Source organism: Bos javanicus, chromosome 15, assembly GCF_032452875.1.
Source record: "Bos javanicus breed banteng chromosome 15, ARS-OSU_banteng_1.0, whole genome shotgun sequence".
Classification (NCBI taxonomy): Eukaryota; Metazoa; Chordata; class Mammalia; order Artiodactyla; family Bovidae; genus Bos; species Bos javanicus.
Window position 1 is genome coordinate 37,881,607 of NC_083882.1, and position 20,881 is coordinate 37,902,487.

At 43.7% G+C, this 20,881-nt stretch overlaps 1 protein-coding gene across 2 annotated transcripts; it reads right to left on the reverse strand.

Annotated features, from left to right (window-relative positions):
• Nucleotides 1-17,268: 17,268 nt before the first annotated feature.
• On the reverse strand, nucleotides 17,269-20,610 carry LOC133261911 (calcitonin receptor-stimulating peptide 1). Of its 2 annotated transcripts, none has more exons than XM_061440719.1 (5): nucleotides 20,482-20,610; nucleotides 19,351-19,445; nucleotides 18,463-18,600; nucleotides 17,993-18,202; nucleotides 17,269-17,427 (listed from the first exon to the last, which is right to left on the reverse strand). In XM_061440719.1, exons 2-5 carry the CDS (start codon nucleotides 19,434-19,436, stop codon nucleotides 17,412-17,414), a joined length of 450 nt encoding a protein of 149 aa, XP_061296703.1. In that variant the 5' UTR covers nucleotides 19,437-19,445; nucleotides 20,482-20,610; the 3' UTR covers nucleotides 17,269-17,411. The 2 variants fall into 2 exon arrangements, with proteins under 2 accessions (XP_061296703.1, XP_061296704.1); XM_061440720.1 differs by having other exon boundaries at nucleotides 17,993-18,171; nucleotides 20,482-20,607.
• Between the last annotated feature and the right edge of the window lie 271 nt (nucleotides 20,611-20,881).

The following is a 20,881-nucleotide window of genomic DNA, read 5'->3' on the forward strand; positions in this document are numbered from 1 at the left end:
AGAAAATAATAGCAAATGAAGCAACGGACAAACAACTAATCTCAAAAATATACAAGCAACTCCTACAGCTCAACTCTAGAAAAATAAATGATCCAATCAAAAAATGGGCCAAAGATCTAAATAGACATTTCTCCAAAGAAGACATACAGATGGCTAACAAACACATGAAAAGATGCTCAACATCACTCATTATCAGAGAAATGCAAATCAAAACCACTATGAGATACCATTTCACACCAGTCAGAATGGCTGCGATCCAAAAGTCTACAAATAATAAATGCTGGAGAGGGTGTGGAGAAAAGGGAACCCTCTTACACTGTTGGTGGGAATGCAAACTAGTACAGCCACTATGGAGAACAGTGTGGAGATTCCTTAAAAAACTGGAAATAGAACTGCCTTATGATCCAGCAATCCCACTGCTGGGCATACACACTGAGGAAACCAGAAGGGAAAGAGACACGTGTACCCCAATGTTCATCGCAGCATTGTTTATAATAGCCGGGACATGGAAACAACCTAGATGTCCATCAGCAGATGAATGGATAAGAAAGCAGTGGTACATATACACAATGGAGTATTACTCAGCCATTAAAAAGAATACATTTGAATCAGTTCTAATGAGGTGGATGAAACTGGAGCCTATTATACAGAGTGAAGTAAGCCAGAAGGACAAACACCAATACAGTATACTAACGCATATATATGGAATTTAGAAAGATGGTAACGATAACCCTGTATACGAGACAGCAAAAGAGACACTGATGTATAGAACAGGCTTATGGACTCTGTGGGAGAGGGAGAGGGTGGGAAGATTTGGGAGAATGGCATTGAAACATGTGAAATGTCATGTATGAAACGAGATGCCAGTCCAGGTTCAATGCACGATGCTGGATGCTTGGGGCTGGTGCACTGGGACGACCCAGAGGGATGGTATGGGGAGGGAGGAGGGAGGAGGGTTCAGGATTTTAAAAAAATTAATAAAAGAAAAAAAAAATAATTTAAATTTTAAAATACACTTCTATACAACTTATTTAAAATATTTGTCTTTATTTTTTTATTTGGCTGTGCCAGGTTTTAATTGCAGCATGCAGAATCTTTGATCTTTGTTGTAGCATGCGGGATATTTACTTGTGGTATGGGGGATCTTTTAGTGATCTTTCAGTTTTGACACCTGTACCTCACTCACTCTCACATACAACCTGTTGCCCAGGACTCCTGGAGGACAGACAGAGTACCTGTCACCACAGCTTTTCCCCTTGGGTAACCCAGAGCTGTTCTCCTAGTGCTGGACTTTCCTTCATACATGACTGGGAAAAGGGGTTAGAGAGGACTTAACACTGCAGTTGGAATCCCTGAAAAACTAAAGAACTAAATTCTACTGGTCAGCTGATGCACACTTTGGCAAAGAGAACTCTGTAAGAAGCAAGCTGGGAGAGTCCTGAATTGAGAACCAGGACTTAAACTGGGAAAAATATTTCCAGATCTCAAAACAGGGGCTTGCATTCAATGGCTGCCTGCCCCTCAGGCATTGCACCTGTTTTTCACCTGCCTGTACTGTCCTGGGTTCCAAACCCATTTCCCCCAGTCAATTAGGAGTGACGTGTGACCGACAACACTGGTTACACAAAGCTATTCCTGCATCCAGATCAGCCTGCTGTGCCCAGCATACCAGATTGACTAAGCATTAGAGCCACAAGAAAGAGACTGGAGCCCACCTGGGCATGGGGAGAGTGAAGAAGGGAGTTTACAAACTGAGACCATCCAATGTTACCTGTGGAAGGAGCCCTGCAGAGTAATGCAGCTTGTGTGAAGAGACCTGGACGGGAGTGGACAGAGACATTGAGACAGGAAGAGATCCACTAAGAAAAAGTACTGGAGAGAGGGGCGGGGGGAAGCAAGGGGAGAAAGAGAAACAGAATCCTAGCTAAGCAGGAATCTCCTGACTTACCTGAAAGCGGGCACCAGGGGACTGGTAGCAGAGGAAACAGCAGCAGCAGCAGTAGCTTTGACGGCAGGTGATGGCACTCTGGCAGAAGTGGCAGAGACACTTGAGAGCCTCCGAATCCTTCCAGCACCAGCAGCTGCTTTTATTCCCGCTGCTTTGGGTCTAGGGGAGTTCCAGGAGCTCCAGGTAACCAATGAAGGGAAGGATGTGAGCCCCAGAAAGACTGTGTCATCACTTGCGTCCAGAACATGGAGCATCCAGAAGTACCACCCCACTTGTATTTGCATTGAGGTCATTGATGGCGGGGGTGGGAGGGGGGCACAGAGGGGGGTTGGTGAGGACAAATGAAAAACACAGAAAAAGTGAGTCGAAATTTGAGGACAGTCATGGTTAACTTTACCTGTTCTGTATCAAGGGTTTTGAACAGGCACGCGTCCCACTCCAAGCCCAGTCGTGCTATTTTATAGAGAAGAATTCAGGATTACAGGGAACCCTGACTCCCCTTGACCATAGACCCCTGTCCAAGAGCGCTTCAGGGTTAATGCGCAGCAGAGTTGATGATTCTGTGCCCAAGCGGGGAGTCGGATTCAGACGGCAGGAAGCACGCACAGAAGAGAGGGCGTGTGGAGATAAAAGGATAGATGTCCAGGAACTTTGTCAGATTTCAACTCTGTTCCAGCTATAAGTTTGCCAGGTGGTAGAACTGTGGGCTAGAAACTAGTAAAGTCTCAACATACTTATCTCTGCAATGGGAATCATATTCCAGTCTTGAAGGAATGCTATCATTACTAACCATGTACCTGTTCTCCACCCAGTTAGGGATCAGAAGAGCTTACCAGGGAAATTCATAGGAGATTCCGTGGGATCACAATACACTTTCCCAATCAACACCCTCCGCAGCTACCTGGAGTCATGCTGGGTGGTCCCTTACTGGGTAAGGAGAGGCTGGATGCCCCGCTGAGCATGAGCAGGGAAGTGCAAGGCTTAGATGCCTCCCAGCTACCAAGCGGACCTCTAACCCCACGCTTCCTCCCCTACCATTCATCACCTAATGCTCACCCTCCTTTCCCAACCATTTGCCCAGCTGCCCCTTGCTTCCGGCTACTGTTTGCCAAGATCCTGTTTACCAAGGTCCAGTGACCCTGCACCCTCATCTACTGCAATTCAGTCCTCTGCTAGAAAGCCCGCCAAGATTGATGGTGCTGAAGAGTCCTGCGGGAGTGTAATCCCCTGCTGGCTTCTGTCTACTCTTACACACTCACAAACTCAGTACTGACTCCAAACAGGTGTGCGCTCCCTAACCACAGGCACTCACAAAATGACACTGGTGCACCGGGGCATCCAGGTGATGTTCACAGTCCGGCAGCAAGCGCGCAGCACACAGCAGCAGGATTACGTCCTGCGTCCATGACTCTCTGGAATAAACGTGCTCTGTAAAACCTGATTGCCCAGCACCTCGACCCTCCTACACCCTGCTCAACAGGTTTCTGGATCTCTCTGTTGGAGCGACTGCTCTAAGCCTTCCAGGAACGTCTGAGGTCCTAACTTGCTGTCCTCGGCAGGTGGAACGCAGAGAAAGACGCTTCTCCCTGTACACAGGATCGCTGGGTCTGAGCGCACAGCAGATGATCCAAGCAGCCTGTAGAGACCCTCCAGCGCAGGTACTGCAGCGGCTTTGCGGAGCGGGGGGAGGGGGGGGAAGGGGGCGGGGCACGGGGTGGGGGGGCGCGGACACAGATCCCAGGTAGCTTCTTTTCTCGGGGAGAACTGATACTAGCTGAAATGAGACACGAGTGACCGAGCCACGGGTTCACACCCCAGACCTCAGTGTCAAGCTTCAGTGTTCCATTCGACACGCCTGCCTCGCGGCACATCTCTTCCCCTTCAGGTTGGTGCTCTCAGGGTTCAGGACATCCAACTTCTAAGATGCCCTTATTCCAATTTTCTGCTTCTTAAACCCAGGGGTGGCACTGGTACAAGGGAATAAAGTCTTGGGGCAGGGGAACTGGGTGTCTGAAACTAGCTCTCCTCTGGCAGGATTGCAGCAGTAGGGGCTTAACCAGTCACAAGCGCGCGAGTGCGATTGGACACAGAGCCGGGAAAGGGAAGATGTGCAAGGGAAGGATTCAGAATGGCGGACCGCGGGCTCCTTCTATCCTGGTGTCTAGAAGCAGAAATCGTGGGCTGACACCCAGACAGGGGGTTGGGGGCTCGGCCCCAAGACCAAATTGACGACCGCGGCAATGCAGATGTTTTGCGGCATTTAAGTGGGCTCTGCCACTTAAGACTGTTGTAGGAAAGGCTTTAAAACTCAGGTGGAAAACAGTTTTGCCAAAATGACTTCCAAGACCCGAGGTTTCTGATCTGAAGTCATTTCTAAGTATGGGTGTTCTTGGATTGCCTTTTCCTATGGAGAGAACCATTGTCTTCACCAGTGCAATGGTGATGCAAAATGGTGAAGAAAGGAGGACTTCAAAAGCCAAATTTATAACGCTGTGACTATGTGGGCTCAGAACTCTACTCCTGGCTTCCACGTGTACTGTCAGTCTTCCAAGCTCACATTCATTCTCCACTCTTGAAATCTTCAAGGTCCGCTCCAAGAGGGTGCTAACACAGCCTCCAGCAAGTCCAGCTTTTCTTGAAAAGTCAGTCTGTCCAGATAGAGAGGGATTAAGATAACTCATCCATCAAGTACTCTGAATTTCTAAGGTGTGCTGATGCTGAGCTGGGGCAAGGTTCAAAAACAAACTGACAAACAAAACCCCAAGTCCTTTCTTTGAAACATAGCAGAGTGTGTTGCACACCAGGTGGCACTCACCCAATGTTTGTTAAATAATGGAAATTAATTTACTGTGGCAGATTTACCAGCCAGTCTCTATGCTATTATAGGACTCTAGTCCCAGTCAGCCGAGAAACCAGACCTACTTAGGTAGCGCAGCTTTCAACCGATTTCAAAATTGTGAGCTCACACATTTGAGGAACATCCTCTCATTTTATTTGACTTGCAGAATTGGTTTCCCTATCAAAATTTTCAGGAATGAGACAAGGAAAGGAAGGTTAACCCTAGAGGTTTTTTTTTTGAAAGTCTATAGTCTCCTACTGAGACAAAAAACCATTCTCCAGCTTTACTGAGTGAACTAAAAGTTTAGAGCTTCCCATGCAGATTGCTTAGACTGCATCTCCTTGAGACTTCTTTTTAACTGAAGCTCTGAATAGAACATGATCAAGAGAGTTATCAAGGAAAATACTGATATAAAAGTAGTTACTTGGGACCTCACTGGTGGCTCAGCGGTAGAGAATCCACCTGCCAATGCAGGAGACACAAGGTCAATCTCTGGGTTGGGAAGATCCCCTGGAGAAGGGAATGGCAATCCATTCCAGTATCTTTGCCTGGGAAATCCCATGAACAGAGGAGCCTGGTGGGCTACAGTCCATGGGGTCACAAAAGAGTCAGACATGACTTAGTGACTAAAGGACAACAACAAACACTCTGATGAGGAAGGGAAATTCCCAGTTAACTTCAGTTCTAGACTTCCAAGTGGGAGAAGCGCAACATTTAGCTTCATGGCCCTCTCATCACCTCACTCATCTAAGGGGGAAGGAAAAAAACTGAGAAACACCTCTGAAGTTCACTCTCTGGAGGAATAGGCTCCCTATAAGACCAAGATCTAATTACAGGGCTATGGAAAGTTTCCTCTGCCCCCCTACCACCTCACCACAACCATGTTGTTGTTGAGTCGCTCAGTCGTGTCTGACTCTTTGTGACCCCATGGACTGCAGCAAGCCAGGCTTCCCTGTCCTTCACCATCTCCTGGAGTTTACTCAAACTCATGTCCATTGAGTAGGTGTTGCCACCCAACCACCCCATCCTCTCTCGTCCCCTTCTCCTCCTGCCTTCCATCTTTCCCAGCATCAGGGTCTTTTCCAGTGAGTCGGCTCTTCACATCAGGTGTCAAAGTATTGGAGCTTCAACCTCAGCATCAGTCCTTCCAGTGAATATTCATGGTTGACTTCATTTAGGATTGACAGATATGATCTCCTTGCTATCTAAGGGACTCTCACGAGTCTTCTCCAGTCCCACAGTTCAAAAGCGTCAATTCTTGGTGCTCAGTCTTTTTCATTGTCCAACTCTCATATCTATACATCACCACTGAAAAAACCATAGCTCTGACTAGATGAACCTTTGTTAGCAAAGTAATGTCTGTGCTTTTTAATATGCTGTCTATGTATTTGTCATAGCTTTTCTTCCAAGGAGCAAGCATCTTTTAATTTCATGGCTGCAGTCACCATCTGCAGTGATTTTGGAGCCCCCAAAAATAAAGTCTTTCACTGTTTCCATTGTCTCCCATTTGCCATGAAGTGATGGGACCCAATGCCATGATCTTCATTTTTTGAATGTTGAGTTTAAAAAAGCCAGTTTTTTCAGCTTCCTTTTTCACCTTCATAAAGAGGTTCTTTAATTCCTTTTCTCTTTCTGACATAAGTGAAGTGAAGTGAAGTGAAAGTCACTCACTCATGTCCAACTCTTTGCGACCCCATGGACTATACAGTCCATGGAATTCTCCAGGTCGGAATACTGGAGTGGGTAGCCATTCCCTTCTCCAGGGGATCTTCCCAACTCAGGGATTGAACCCAGGTCTCCCACATTGCAGGCAGATTCTTTTCAAGCTGAGCCACCAGGCATTCTGCCATAAGGGTAGTGTCATCTGCATATCTGAGGTTATTGAAATTTCTCCCCGCAATCTTGATTCCAGCTTATACTTCATCCAGCCAGCATTTCTTGTGATGTGTTCTGCATACTAGTTAAGTAAGCAAAATGACAATATACAGGCTTGATGTACTCCTTTCCCAATTTGGAACCACTCTGTTGTTCCATGTCCGGTTCTAACCGTTGCCTTTTTGACCATATCACAGCAATCCAAGCGTATGCCCCAACCATTAATACTGAAGAATCTAAAGTTGAACTGTTCTATGAAGACCTACAAGACCTTCTTGAACTAATACCAAAAAAAGGATGTCCTTTTCACCGTAGGAGACTGGAATGTAAAAGTAGAAAGTCAAAAGACATCTGGAATAACAAGCAAGTTTGGCCTTGGAGTACAAAATGAATCAGGGCAAAGGCTAACAGAGTTTTGCCAAGAGAATGCACTGGTCATAGCAAATACATTCTTCCAACAACACAAGAGACAGCTCTTCACATGGACATCACCAGATAGTCAATACTGAAATCAGATTGACTGTATTTTTATAGCCAAGGATGGAGAAACTCTATACCGTCAGCAAAAACAAAACCGGGAGCTGACTGTGACTCAGATCATGAACTCCTTATTGCAAAATTCAGATTTAAAGAAAGTAGGGAAAGCCCCTAGGCCATGCATGTATAACCTAAATCAAATGTATTACGATTGTATAGTGGAAGTGACAAATAGATTCAAGGGATTAGGTCTGATAGACAGGTGCCTGAAGAACTATGGGCAGAGGTTTGTAACATTGTACAGGAGGCAATGATCAAAATCATCCCCAAGAAAAAGAAATGCAAAAAGCCAAAATGGTTGTCTGAGGAGGCCTTATAAATAGCTGAGAAAAGAAGAGAAGCAAAAGGCAAAGAAGAAAAGGAAAGATATATCCGTCTGAATGCAGAGTTCCAAAGAATAGCAAGGAGAGATAAGAAAGCCTTTTTAAGTGAACAGTGCAAAGAAATAGAGGAAAACAATAGAATGAGAAAGATCAGAGATCTCTTCAAGAAAATTAGAGATACCAAGGAAACATTTCATGCAAAGATAGGCACTTTAAAGGACAGAAATGGTATGGACCTAATACAAGCAGAAGATATTAAGAAGAGGCAGCAAGAATACACAGAAAAACTATACAAAAAAGATCTTAATGGCCCAGATAACCACAATGGTATGATCACTCACCTAGAGCCAGACATCCTGGAACGCAAAGTCAAGTGGGCCTTAGGAAGCATCACTATGAACAAAGCTAGTGGAAGTGATGGAATTCCAGCAAACTATTGAAAATCCTAAAAGATGATGCTGTGAAAGTACTGCATTCAATATGCCAGAAAATTTGGAAGACTCAGCAGTGGCCACAGGACTGGAAAAGGTCAGTTTCATTCCAATCCCAAAGAAAGGCAATGCCAAAGAATGTTCAAACTACCACACAATTGCAATCATTTCACATGCTAGCAAAGTAACACTCAAAATCCGTCAAACTAGACTTCAACAGTATGTAAATATAGAACTTCCAAATGTACAAGCTGGATCTAGAAAAGGCAGAAGAACCAGAAATCAAATTGCCTACATCCATTGGATCATAGAAAAAGCTAGAGAATTCCAGAAAAACATCTACTTCTGTTTCATTGACTAAGCTAAAGCCTTTGACTATGTAGATCACCATCACCATACCAGAGGCCTATTTCCAGCAATTCCTTTGACCTGGCATATCCTCTTCAGCTATCCAAAAATTGTAAATTATACTAAGAGGCAAAAAACACAGCATGAATACACAGTAAGCATCAGATTGGTTTCTTTTTCTCATACTTATTGTTGTTTAGTCACTAATTCATCTGACTTTTGCGACCTTATGGACTATATAGTCCTCCAGGCTCCTGTGTCCATGGGATTTCCTAGGCAAGAATACTGGAGTGGCTTGCCATTTTCTTCTCCAGGGCATCTTCCCAATGCAGAGACTGAACCCGCATCTTCTCCATTGGCAGGCAGATTCCTTACTGTTGAGCCACCAGAGGAGCCCTTTCTTATACTTAGCTGATCTAACAGAAAACAGTTTGTTCAAAATAGTTATAACTATAATGTATTAAATAATATGCATATTGATATACATAATTACATCTATCTTTATGCTTCAGTATGATATACATCAATAGAATGAATGACAGCAATGATATAAGGATCAGAAGGAAGGAGTTATGATTGTTTTCCTATTACAAGGTTTTCACACTACCCACAAAATGGTATAGTGTTATTTCAGAGTCAGTTTGGATTAGTTGTAAACGTTAATTGCAAACTCTAAGGAGACCAACAAAAAAATTTTAAAGGAATATAGCCAATATGCTAAAAAAGGAGAAAAATGGAATCTTATACTGATAAAATGATTAATTAAAACCTCAAAAGGCAGAAAAGGAGTGGAAGATAAAAGTAGCAAACAAGAACAATACAACAAATAAGAAACAGTAACAAATACAGTAGATATTGATCCAACTGTGTCAATAAACTCTTTGAATGCCAGTAGTCTCTGAATGTACCAATTAGCAGGCAGAAACTGTCAGAGTGTATCAAAAATCAGGACCTACTACATGTTGTCTGCAAGAAACTGACTTTTAAATATAGACACTGATTGAAAGTAAATAGGTAGAGAAAAATATACCATGCTGTGAAAGTAACTATGTAGCTATGTTATTTTCAGATAGAGTAGACCTCAAGAAAAGGTACAGGGATAAAGAAGGGCATTGCATAATCATAAGGGGTACAATCTCCAGGAAGACATAATACTCCTTAACATGTATGCATGCTAAGTCACTTCAGTTTTATCCAATTCTTTGACCCTATGGTCTGTAGCCCACCAGGCTCCTCTGTCTGTGGGATTCTCCAGACAAGAATACTAGAGTGGGTTGCCATGCCCTCCTCCAGGGGATCTTCTGGACCCAGGGATCAAACCTGTATCTCTTTCATCTCCCGCATTGGCAGGTGGGTTCTTTACCACTAATGCCACCTGGGAAGCCCACACTCCTTAACATGTTTGTGCCTAAAAACAAAGAGACAAAATATATGAGGTAAAAACTAATAGAACTGTCCAGAGAAAACGATGAACCTACTGCATAACTGGAGACTTCAACACTCCCTGTCAGAAATGGACAGATCCAGCAGGCAGAAAAATCAGTAAGGATACAGTTGAGCTAGGCAACAACATCAATCAACTGTTTATAATCAACATCTGTAGAGTACTTTCACAATAGCAGAACACACAGTTTTCTCTAGCTCACATGGAATGTTCATCAAGTTAGACCACATTTGGGGCCACACAGCAAACTTTGACACATTTAAAAGAAAAGAAATCATGCAATCTCTGCTCTCAGATCATTGTGGAATTAAACTAAAAATCATTAACAGAAAACTACTGGTACCAAATGTATCACTCTGCTAGGGGATGTTGATAATGGGAGAGATAGATGATGCATGTGTCGGGGCAGGAGTATGTGGGAAATCTCTTTACCTTCCTCCCAATTTTGCTGTGAATCTAAGACCATGCTAAAAACCTAAAGTGATTTTTTAAAATTACGTGTACTGTGTAAAGATGGGGAGAATCCCAAGCTTTCCATCAGTGATTAGTACAAGTGAATCTCTGCAACATTGGAGGAGAGGAACATCCTGGAAAATGTTGTAGGTACTGTGAGTCTGAAAGATTTTGTAAAAATCATATTGAGATAGAACAAAGCAAAAAAATATTAAAATTAAAACTATGAACAATTGAGTTCCAGCTCTACATCAAGCACTATGTATACATTCTCTCTTAAACTCTCAACATTTTAATAAGATAGGTCTCATTATCTTTGTTTTATAGATGAAGAAATAGTAAGAGAAGTCAGCTTGAATTGATTGTATTTTCAAGGTGTCACTGAGGCTCTGAGATGCTGGAAACTGGCTAATCTGCTACAATATCAGGTAAGAGGTCTGGTCCTCTAGACATGATGCTGAGTCAGAGGAGGACATAGGCATGTCATCCTGTTTCAGGGCTAACGTGATTTGTAGTCAGAAGCTCAATGACCAGGCATGAATTATTTACAATCCTGTACCAATATCTAGGAGATTGACAATTTTGCAGCAGGAAAATGTCAGTGCTGCCACTTAAGTAAATTGCTAAAAAAAAAAAGAAAACAAATCAGACCCATAACAACATTCACAAAATAACAATTTTAAATGCTTCAAAGTTCAAAGAAACGAAAATCCAATAACTTAAGTTCTTAGGTTGGTATTATGCACTGTTTCACCTCATCTGAACTGTTTCTGTTGTGTTTTATTTTGCCAGTGGATGCAGTAGAGACATCTGGAGAAGGAAATGGCAACCCACTCCAGTAGTCTTGCCTGGAGAATCCCATGGACAGAGGAGCCTGGTGGGCTGTTGTCTATGGGGTCGCACAAAGTTGGACACAACTGAAGCGACTTAGCAGCAGTAGCAGCAGCAGCAGCAGCAGCAGCAGTAGAGACAAGGGAAAGAGTGCTGGGATCCAGGAAATAAGGTTCTAATTCCGACCCCTAATTCTAAATGACGTGACTTTGAGAAAATCATTTGGACTTCTACTTCCACATTTGTCAAACAGATCTCTTGAGTTGGGAGATTTTGGAGTGTCTTTCTAAATCTGACATTCTACAAATACACTGTAAATGTCATGCTGTCTTTACAGTATCTTTATTTAACAGCAAGATACTCACTATTTGACCTCCTCTTCACTTGCCCTGAAGGCACCATTGTCTTCTGAAAGAACTGCTGAAGGGGTCAACATGAAGGAGTAAGGAAAATCACTCTAAGTGATTTCTGCAATCAGAAAAGGCTGCTCCTACCACCAGCTACTCAAATGAGGAGGGAAGGATTTTCAAAATAGATAGGAGGAAGGAAGGACAGATACCTTGCCCTTATATCCCTGACAGTAAAGTATGTAACAGTGACAGCAGAGAGAGAGCTTGCCACCTGGACTGGCAGCACCAGATCTTTCTCTACTTATTAAAAATGGGTCTACAGCTGACTCCAGGTCCTTGCCTAAAAGCCACGCTTTCTGCAGGTTGTCAGCAGAAGCTTTGTAATATGGCTGCTTGGTGAGTTCACCTAGAACCTAAAGCGTATATCTAATTGAGAATTAAAAAGAAGGGGGAGATGAATAAAGACCAATCTCCTAAGAATGATTCTGGTTTCCTAGGAAGGTAAGACTCACACAAATGAAATAATTTACCAATAGGGACCTACTGTATAGCACAAAAAGTTATACTAAATATTTTGCAATTACCTATAAGAGAAAAGCCTTCCCAAAAAAATAGATTCAGTTCAGTTCGGTTCAATCGCTCAGTCGTGTCCGACTCTTTGCAACCTCATGAATCGCAGCACGCCAGGCTTCCCTGTCCATCACCAACTCCTGGAGTTTACTCAAACTCATGTCCATCAAGTCAGTGATGCCATCCAGCCATCTCATCCTCTGTCATCCCCTTCTCCTCCCACCCCCAATCCCTCCCAGCATCAGAGTCTTTTCCAATGAGTCAACTCTTCGCATGAGGTGGCCAAAGTACTGGAGTTTCAGCTTTAGCATCAGTCCTTCCAATGAACACCCAGGACTGATCTCCTTTAGAATAGACTGGTTGGATCTCCTTGCAGTCCAAGGGACTCTCAAGAGTCTTCTCCAACACCACAGTTCAAAAGCATCAATTCTTCTGTGCTCAGCTTTCTTTACAGTCCAATTTTCACATCCATACATGACCACTGGAAAAACCATAGCCTTGACTAGATGGACCTTTGTTGGCAAAGTAATGTCTCTGTTTTTTAATATGCTGTCTAGGTTGGTCATAAGTTTCCTTCCAAGCAGTAAGCGTCTTTTAATTTCATGGCTGCAGTCACCATCTGTAGTGATTTTGGAGCCCCCAAAAATAAAGTCTGACACTGTTTCCACTGTTTCCCCATCTATTTGCCATGAAGTGATGGGACCAGATGCCATAGATACATACAAAACAGATACATATGTATAATTGAATCACTTTGCTGTATACCTGAAAGTAACACAGCATTGTAAATCACCTATACTTCAATTTAAAAATAAAAATCAAGAACAATAAAAGAGAATAAGCGCTATTTTCCTATTACTGTCATGGCAAATTATTACTACTTTAATGACATTAAACAATACAAGTTTATTAACTTACACTTCTGTGGCTATAAGTCCCGTGTCTAACAGGGCTCTCAGTGTACTAAAATCTTGGCAGGTTTGGGTCCTTTCTGGAGGTTCTAGAGGAGAATCCATTTCCTTTCTATTTCCTGTTTCTAGTGGCCAGCACATTCCTTGGTTCAAGGGCCCCTTCCTCCATTTTCAGTATTGGCGAGTTGAGTCCTCCTTTCGCCTCACCCCAGCCTCCTCTTCTGCCTCCCTCTTCTACCTGGAAGAAGCCTTGTGATTTTATTGGATTCACCTGTATAAATCCAGGATACTCTCCCCATCTCAAAGTCCTCAGCTTAATCACGTCTTCAAAGTCTCTTTTGCCATGCAAAGTAACATATTTGCATTTCCAAGGATTAGGGTGTGGACTTCTTGGGGTGGAGGAGTTCTTACTCTACCTACCACAATAAGTAAATGCCTGGCTGATTGGCAGGGACAGTAAGTGCTGGGGCTTTGAGAGAGAGCCTGTTGTGGGCTGGAGCACTGAGGAAGTCTCCCAGGGCAGGTGGGCCAGAGCCAGCAAGTGGCTAGAGGGGAAGTAACAGAGTGTCTAAAAAGACAGTGCACCTGATCGGTGTGGGGCAGGGGGTTGGGGAGATCACTCTTTATATCAGGGTGGCCTCTGTGCCTCTTCTGCTGGGAATGGCACCCACCCTGAATTTACTGCCCGTATGTCTGACTGTGTTCACTCCCTGGCAGTTGTGTCTGGGAATCATGAAATCTCAAATATGAGATGTTCCTCCTCTAGCAACTTCCAGTTTGTGTTCTTCAATGTTCCTGTTCATATGAGCTCCAGAGAAAGGGAAGTTATTGAGTGAACTGGTGAAACTCCAGGAGAGATGGGAAACGGACTGCTTTCCATCACATAACTCCAGGCCTTGACAGGTTATTGTTGTTGTTCTTTAGTCACTAAATCGTGTCCAACTCTTGGTAACGCTATGGACTGTAGCCCTCCAGGTTCTTCTGGGCATGAGATTTCCCAGCAAGAATACTGGAATGGGTTGCCACTTCCTTTTGCAGGACATCTTCCCAACCCAGGGATCATCTCCTGCATTGGCAGGCAGATTCTTTACCACTGAGCCACCTGGGAAGACCCTGATGAGTTATTAAGATGCAGTTAAATCCTGAAGTTGGTGCTTGAATGTTGTGTGCATGCCTTAGATTCCTTGGCCAAAAACTAAGGAAGGCTTTTAATTAAGTGAAGATTGGATTAAAACCCACCTGAAAAAAGCCCCTTCATTTTTTTAAACCTTAGCAGCAGTATTTAATGATGCATGCAGGTTGGGCAGGCAAAAGGGCATTGTTAACACACGGAAGGTGCACCCGATCCAGGGACTTTTTACCACCTGGGCTTGGAGAAACTTTCTAATGTTGTCTCTGATCCCAAAACATTTTGACCATTATTTAGGCATCAGACTTATGGAGCTTTAATATAGGGTTCCCTGGTGCCATTAGAGCCTAGAACCAAGGATACAACCTTAGCGGATTTTAGGCTAGACAAGAAATGAGAAAGGTATTGTATCCATGGGGTTTTCTTGGCTTCTTGGAAAATGAGAAAGCTTCACTTACTTTCCTGTAGCATGGAGGTGACTTGCCCTCAGGGGCTCCTTTTAATCCTTTTTAATCTCTTAATCATTTATGGGAAAGGATCAAATAACAAACCTAATTGAAAATGTTAGTAAATTTCAGAAGTCAAAAATTAATAAATTCTATCAATACTTTCTCAAACCTCAGTGTAAAACCTGGAACTAAATAAGTGAAGTATAGTTTTGAATGCTAATTTAAAATTTAAAGTACTCTTCTACGTTACTTTTCGAAGTGAAAATCAAAACAAAAATTATAGACCGTTTTAAATATGAGATCTTTACATCTCATAAACAGGGCAATAGTTAAAGATGAACTCAGAGAACAAATCAGAGCATTATAATTCACTTAAAAGCTCAACAAATATCAGGACTTCCCTGATGGCTCAGTTAGTAAAGAATCTGCTTGCAATGCAGGAGACCCCGGTCCAATTTCTGGGTCGGGAAGATCTACTGGAGAAAGGGATAGGCTACCCACTCCAGTATTCTCAGGCTTCCTTCGTGGCTCAGCTGGTGAAGAATCCGCCTGCAACATAGGAGACCTGGGTTCAATGCCTGGGATTGGGAAGATCCCATGGAGAAGGGAAAGACGACCACTCCAGTATCCTGGCCTGGAGAATTCCATGGACTGTATAGTCCACGGGGTGGCAAGGAATTGGACACGACTGAGAGATTTTCACTTCACTTTCAACCAATATTTATTGAGGGCTTATAATGTTCTACAGAATTTTCTAAGCTCCAAGGATACATGTAACTTTCCTCAGGGTGTTACATGCTGTGGGATGACATAAACAAAAACAGAAAAATAATAAATATATTGTAGCTACTGGTAAGTTCTATGAATTAAAAAAATTAAGTTGAATAATCAGGTGACAGAGAATAATCTGAGGAAGGAGTGTAATTTTGTGTATGGTGGGTTCTCTGAGATAATAATAATAATAAAGTCTTCTCTGAGATAATTCATCAGAGTTCTAAAGGAAGAGAGGGAATCAAGCATGCAGACTTTTGGGGAACAATATTTGAAGCAAAAAATCAAAATAAATAAGTGCAAAAACCCTGAGAAAGTTGGGAGTAAAACAAGCAATGGGTTAGTTTACAAGGGCAGAGGCATGATAAGGGTCAGATCCTGAGCACCTCAGACTGAAAGGGAACCAGAGAGCTGACAACAAGCGCAAAAGACAAGAGGATTTGACTTTTCATTTAACAAATATTTACTGAATGCTGCCTCATGCCAGGCATTTCAGCAATTAATGAAATAGCCATATTCCTATATAGGTGGAACTTAAATTGTTTACAAAGGATGGAATATACATAATAAGTTAGCTAAATAAAATACATGTTATGATGTTAGGTAATAAGTAGTAAAGAAGTAAAAAGAAAGAGGCAAAGAGTGTTAGGGTGGGCAGGTGAGGGACAATATCAGAAAAGATAGCCAGGATAGGTGATATTTGAATAAATATCCAGAGGAGTTAGGGCCACAGGTTAAGAGCATTCTGCAGAGAGGTACCAGCAGGTGCAAATACTTGAGGGGATTGTTGTTGATGGATATAAAATGAGGAATCATGAGAAGGCTAGTGCGAGGGAGAAGTAGGATGTGAGACCAGGTGGTAGTGAGACTATTGGTGAGGGGAGAGGAAGGGCAGATGAACTTGAGCCTTGTAAGCCATTGCGATGTCCCAGGTCTCTTCTCTGTGAGATGGGGACTCAATGGAGTATTCTGTACCAAAGGGAGACATGGTCTGATCTACCTTTGCAGCTAACACTGGGCTACTGTGCTGAGTACAGACTGAATGGGAGCAAGAGTCATAATTCTGTGTGCTTCTGAAGAAATAATAGTCAATTGAGTAAGAGGGGATGATTTTTCCAACCAAACAATCCCACTTAACCGACTGCCCACCGGTAGAATTGGCTTCCCTGGTAACCTTGAATGTTATAGTCAACAGCTTGTCACCATGATTTCCAACAGATACTAGGGATGTTAATGCTGAAAATTTCTATATAGAATAAGCCTTTACCTCCTATGACATCCCATATTCCTTCCAATACTAAGTATCTCCGATTCTAGAGCATGTATCACCTAAATCTCCCCCTGTCCCCCATTAGAATATGAGCTCTGTGAATGCAAGGGTCTTCTCTGCATCTCCAAGTAAAAAGTTGGATTAGATGGTATCTGATGGTCTTTCCAGGTCTGCCAGTCTGTGATCCCCTTGTAAACTGTGAGCCCTTATTCTTAAGGGCTTTGCAGGCTATGAAGTGAATGAAGGGGTGCTGTTGGGAGGGAAGACAGGGATGAGTAAGGACAAACCTGAGTCAAGGAGAAGAGAACAGGTAACTCCTAGGGCAGGGGACTAGGGCACTCTCTGAAAATAAATGTGAATATCTTCTTGAGATGCAGAGTATTCTAATTCTAATAAGGGTGTGTCACTAGACACTGAGCGTACCCCAAGCATGGGATCATTGCTTCATTTGAGCCAGCCTGGTCACAAACTGTTCACAGGTCTCTGAGGTTCTCATGGGAAAAACAGCATCACTCCTTTTAAGTGTATTGAAAATATATTTTTTATCTTGATGAAGTGTACAAATGAGAACATTTCTTTAAACAAAGAGACCCACTGAGGCTCAGCATTACTATGTACCCCCAGACACCCAGAAGGCAGTGACCTCATATGCCCCTGAGGTTTAGCAGAACAGCTGACAGGTTGGCTGACAGGGCCCAGATTTGCTACCAGATAAGCCAATGAGATATGTGTCATACTTATTGAATACAGAATCAAATATATTGATATAAAAAAAAGATGCACACTAGATAACTTTAATTATTTTATTCTGCATTTAGTTTATTTCAGGGAAAAGAAGAATGTTTTCAATATCGAGAAGCATGCATACATGGGTATCTTCCATGCTATTTTCTTTTTTTGTAAGGTGCCTTCATGCAAACTAAAAGTAGAGTTCAGCTTCCTGGTGACCTAGGAGGGGGGAAAAATGTAACAAATATTACTTATTAGTTAAGAGGCTCCTGTCATGTATTATCACAATTATTTTTTTATATTGATGATACTGTTGTTGCATTCAAGTTAGATGAAAGCTGAGGCTCAGAGTGGGTCAGGACCATAATTATATGGTTAGTAGGGGACAGACAGACAGACTTGAACCCAAGTCTATACTCTGAATTCAGATGTACGTGACATAGTAGGGCATACTCTAAAAGGAAAGAATAATTGCCTTTCAAACTCAAATGCTAGAATAGTCACAGTTATAATCCAGAGACCCATGTTTTAAATAAACACAATTGATATTTCCTGGCAGAGGATCTCAGTGTCACAAGAAGAGACTGAAAAAATAGAGAAAAATGAACCCAAGTTTTAGGGTTTTCAGCTATTGGGACTCTATGTTCTTTCTCCAGACACTGGTGTGGGCTCCTTCCCCCGTGGATTTTTCACCCATGGGAACCCATGAAGGGTTAGAGTGTGGACTGTACCCTGAAGTACCCAGTCGGTTATCCTCCCATCTAGTAGTACAAAGAGCAGTCACCTTATTCCCAGAGTCATTTCACTGTTTAAAACCAGGAGTTCCTGCGGGGCCCATTGAAGATCTTGAAACCCATCTTGGTCGGCAGCAAGTTGCTCCTCACCATACTCCCAGATCTGCTCAGCCAGCCTGCCAGGCGATGGGTCATGCAGGTGGCAGTGTTGCAGGCTCTCTTCTGGATGCTGATTTGCAGCATAGAGGAAAAGAAAAGGGCTATTAATGAAAGTGGGTGCTGCCCCTCAGAATCATCATGGAAAATTACTGCTCTGAGAGGCACCAATAAACCTTAAGTATTTCTGCTAGAAATGGTCATGACAGCAGAATACCACAGGCCGTTAGAGAAAGGGCCACAATCACTTCCCATAGACATTTTTAGGGGTGTCAGAAAACCCAAAGGTGGCTCCAGGATATGCCTTTCTGGGCAGGACAGGAGGCAGAGGATGCCCTGTGCTGGGTGGGGCAGGGCGTCTCACCGGGAGCCCTCCGTCTTCTGAGCCTTCTCCGACTCCCGGGCCCTCATCTGCTCGTAGTCATTCACCATCGCAGCCAGTAGGAGGCGCGATTCCTCCTCATCCAGGGTAGCAGGATCAAAACGCCCATCAAAGACAGACCTAGGGAGGAGAAGCAAGCTCAACACCAGCTCTGAGCCTCGCCGCCCGATACCCCCACGTCCAGGATAAGCAGCTAGGTCTCCTGGTTTCTGCGACTTCCCCTGAGCATGTGACTGCCCCATCTATCAATGGAGAGGGCAAGAGGCCAGTAATCCATCCAAAACTGCGGCTTCTCCAGAATTTAGGCTCTGGTGTCACCTCAAAGAAGTGGTTTGCTCCAAACCTCTAGTGGATTATATAGGCTTGGGAAAACTGATGGTTAGATTTTCAGGAATTTTATGAACTTAGTGTTAAATACAGCCATTATTAAAAATTAAATGATAATGATAGTTTAAATCTGAAAATGGTTTCAGTTTAGTGTATTCTAAATGAAGACGAGAAATTAGATGTATAGGTCCCATACATCTAAATAACAAATTTGTTGGCAAAATAATTAGCAGATTAGGATGCGATCCATTTCTCAAATTATGGTTAAATTAATAAATAGACTTCCTAAAGATACAAATATTTGATAAGAAGAAATAAGTTATATGAAGTTTACAATAACAGTGTAACGTATATGTCATGTCTATTTGTAACTGCGTGCTACATATCTTTGCCTCATAAAAATGATAAATTTATATATAGTTTACATTCATACATTACCAACCCCTCCGTGAAAGCCAGATACAGCATGGTACAACTGGGAACACAGAATTTTATGAACCAGGGGCCAGGGGGGGTGAGAGAATCCTAGCAGGGCTGTCTTACCTGAATGGTGCTGCATGAAACATGCCTGCCTGGTACAAGACCAGGATGCTGAGGACCAAGAATGGGGGGAACTTCCAGAAGCCCATGACACCTCTCTGTAAAGGAAGAATAATGTCAGCACCTGTGGCAGGTCCAAATTCCCTGAGCCCACAGATCTGGGCTCTGCTCCTGCCTGTGCCTCTAATTCCCTTGCATCCTGGCTTCAGGCGGGTCATTTCACTCCCCTTCACCTCCTTGGCGAAGTGGACTGCTGGATGATCCAGTAAGCCTGTAGGATGCGTGGTTTAGAAAAAGAAACCTTCCAGGAGAACTGGGTGAGGAAATCTCTGACCATAGCCCCCTCCCCAGCACCCCACACACTCTCACATACAACCTGTTGGCCAGGACTCCTGGAAGACAGACTGCGTCTGTCTGTACCTGTCACCACACCTTTTCCCCTTGTACAACTCAAAGCTGTCATCCCAGTGCTGGGTTTTCCCTCATACCTGATTGGGGGAGGGGGTTAGAGATGATTTATCACTGAAGTTGGAATCCTTGAGAAATTAAAGAACCAAATTCTACCGGTCAGTCACTCCACACTTTGCAAAGAGGACCCTGTAAGAAGCAAGCTGGGAGAGCCTCAAATTGGGACCCAGGACAAAAACTGGGGGCAAAGTTCCCAGAACCCACAACAGGGGGTTTCATTTAATGACTGTCTGCCCTTCAGTCATTGTGCCTATTTCCCACCTGCCTGCACTGTCCTGGGTTCCAAACACATTTCCCCCGGTCCCCTAGGCATGAGATGTGACCTATGACAGCACTGGCCGCACAAAGCTATTCCTGCATCAGGATCAGCCTGCTGTACCCGGAAGCTCCAGCATCCCAAACTGACCTAAGCACATGAGCTGCGGGAAAGAGCCTGGAGCCCCCCTGGGCACAAGAAGAGTGAAGAGAGTTTGCAAACTGAGACCATCCAGTGTTACCTGTGGAAGGAGCCTTGCAGAGTAACTCAGCTTGTGTGAAGACACCAGGACAGGAGTGGACAGAGCCATTCAGACGGGAAGAGATCCGCTAAGAAAAAGTACTCGAGAGACAGAGGGAAAGGAGGGGAGAGAAACAGAATCTCAGCTAAGCAGGAATCTCCGGGCTTACCTGACAGCCGGCACCAGGTGGCTGGGAGCAGAGGAAGGAGCAGCAGCAGTAGCTTTGGCAGCAGGCAGTGGCAGTCTGGCAGAAGTGGCAGAGACACTTGAATGCCTCTGAATCCTCCCAGCATGAGCAGCTGCTTTTATTCCCGCTGCTCTGGGTCCAGGGGGGTTCCAGGAGCTCCGGGCAACCAATGAGGGGAAGGATGTGAGCCCCAGAAGGATTGTGTCACCACTTGCGTCCAGAACATGGAGCATCCAGAAGTACCACCCCACTTGTATTTGCATTGAGGTCATTGATGGCGGGGGTGGGAGGGAGGCACAGAGGGGGGGTTGGTGAGGACAAATGAAAAACACAGGAAAAGTAAGTTGAAATTTGAGGACAGTTTTACCTGTTTGCTTTCAAG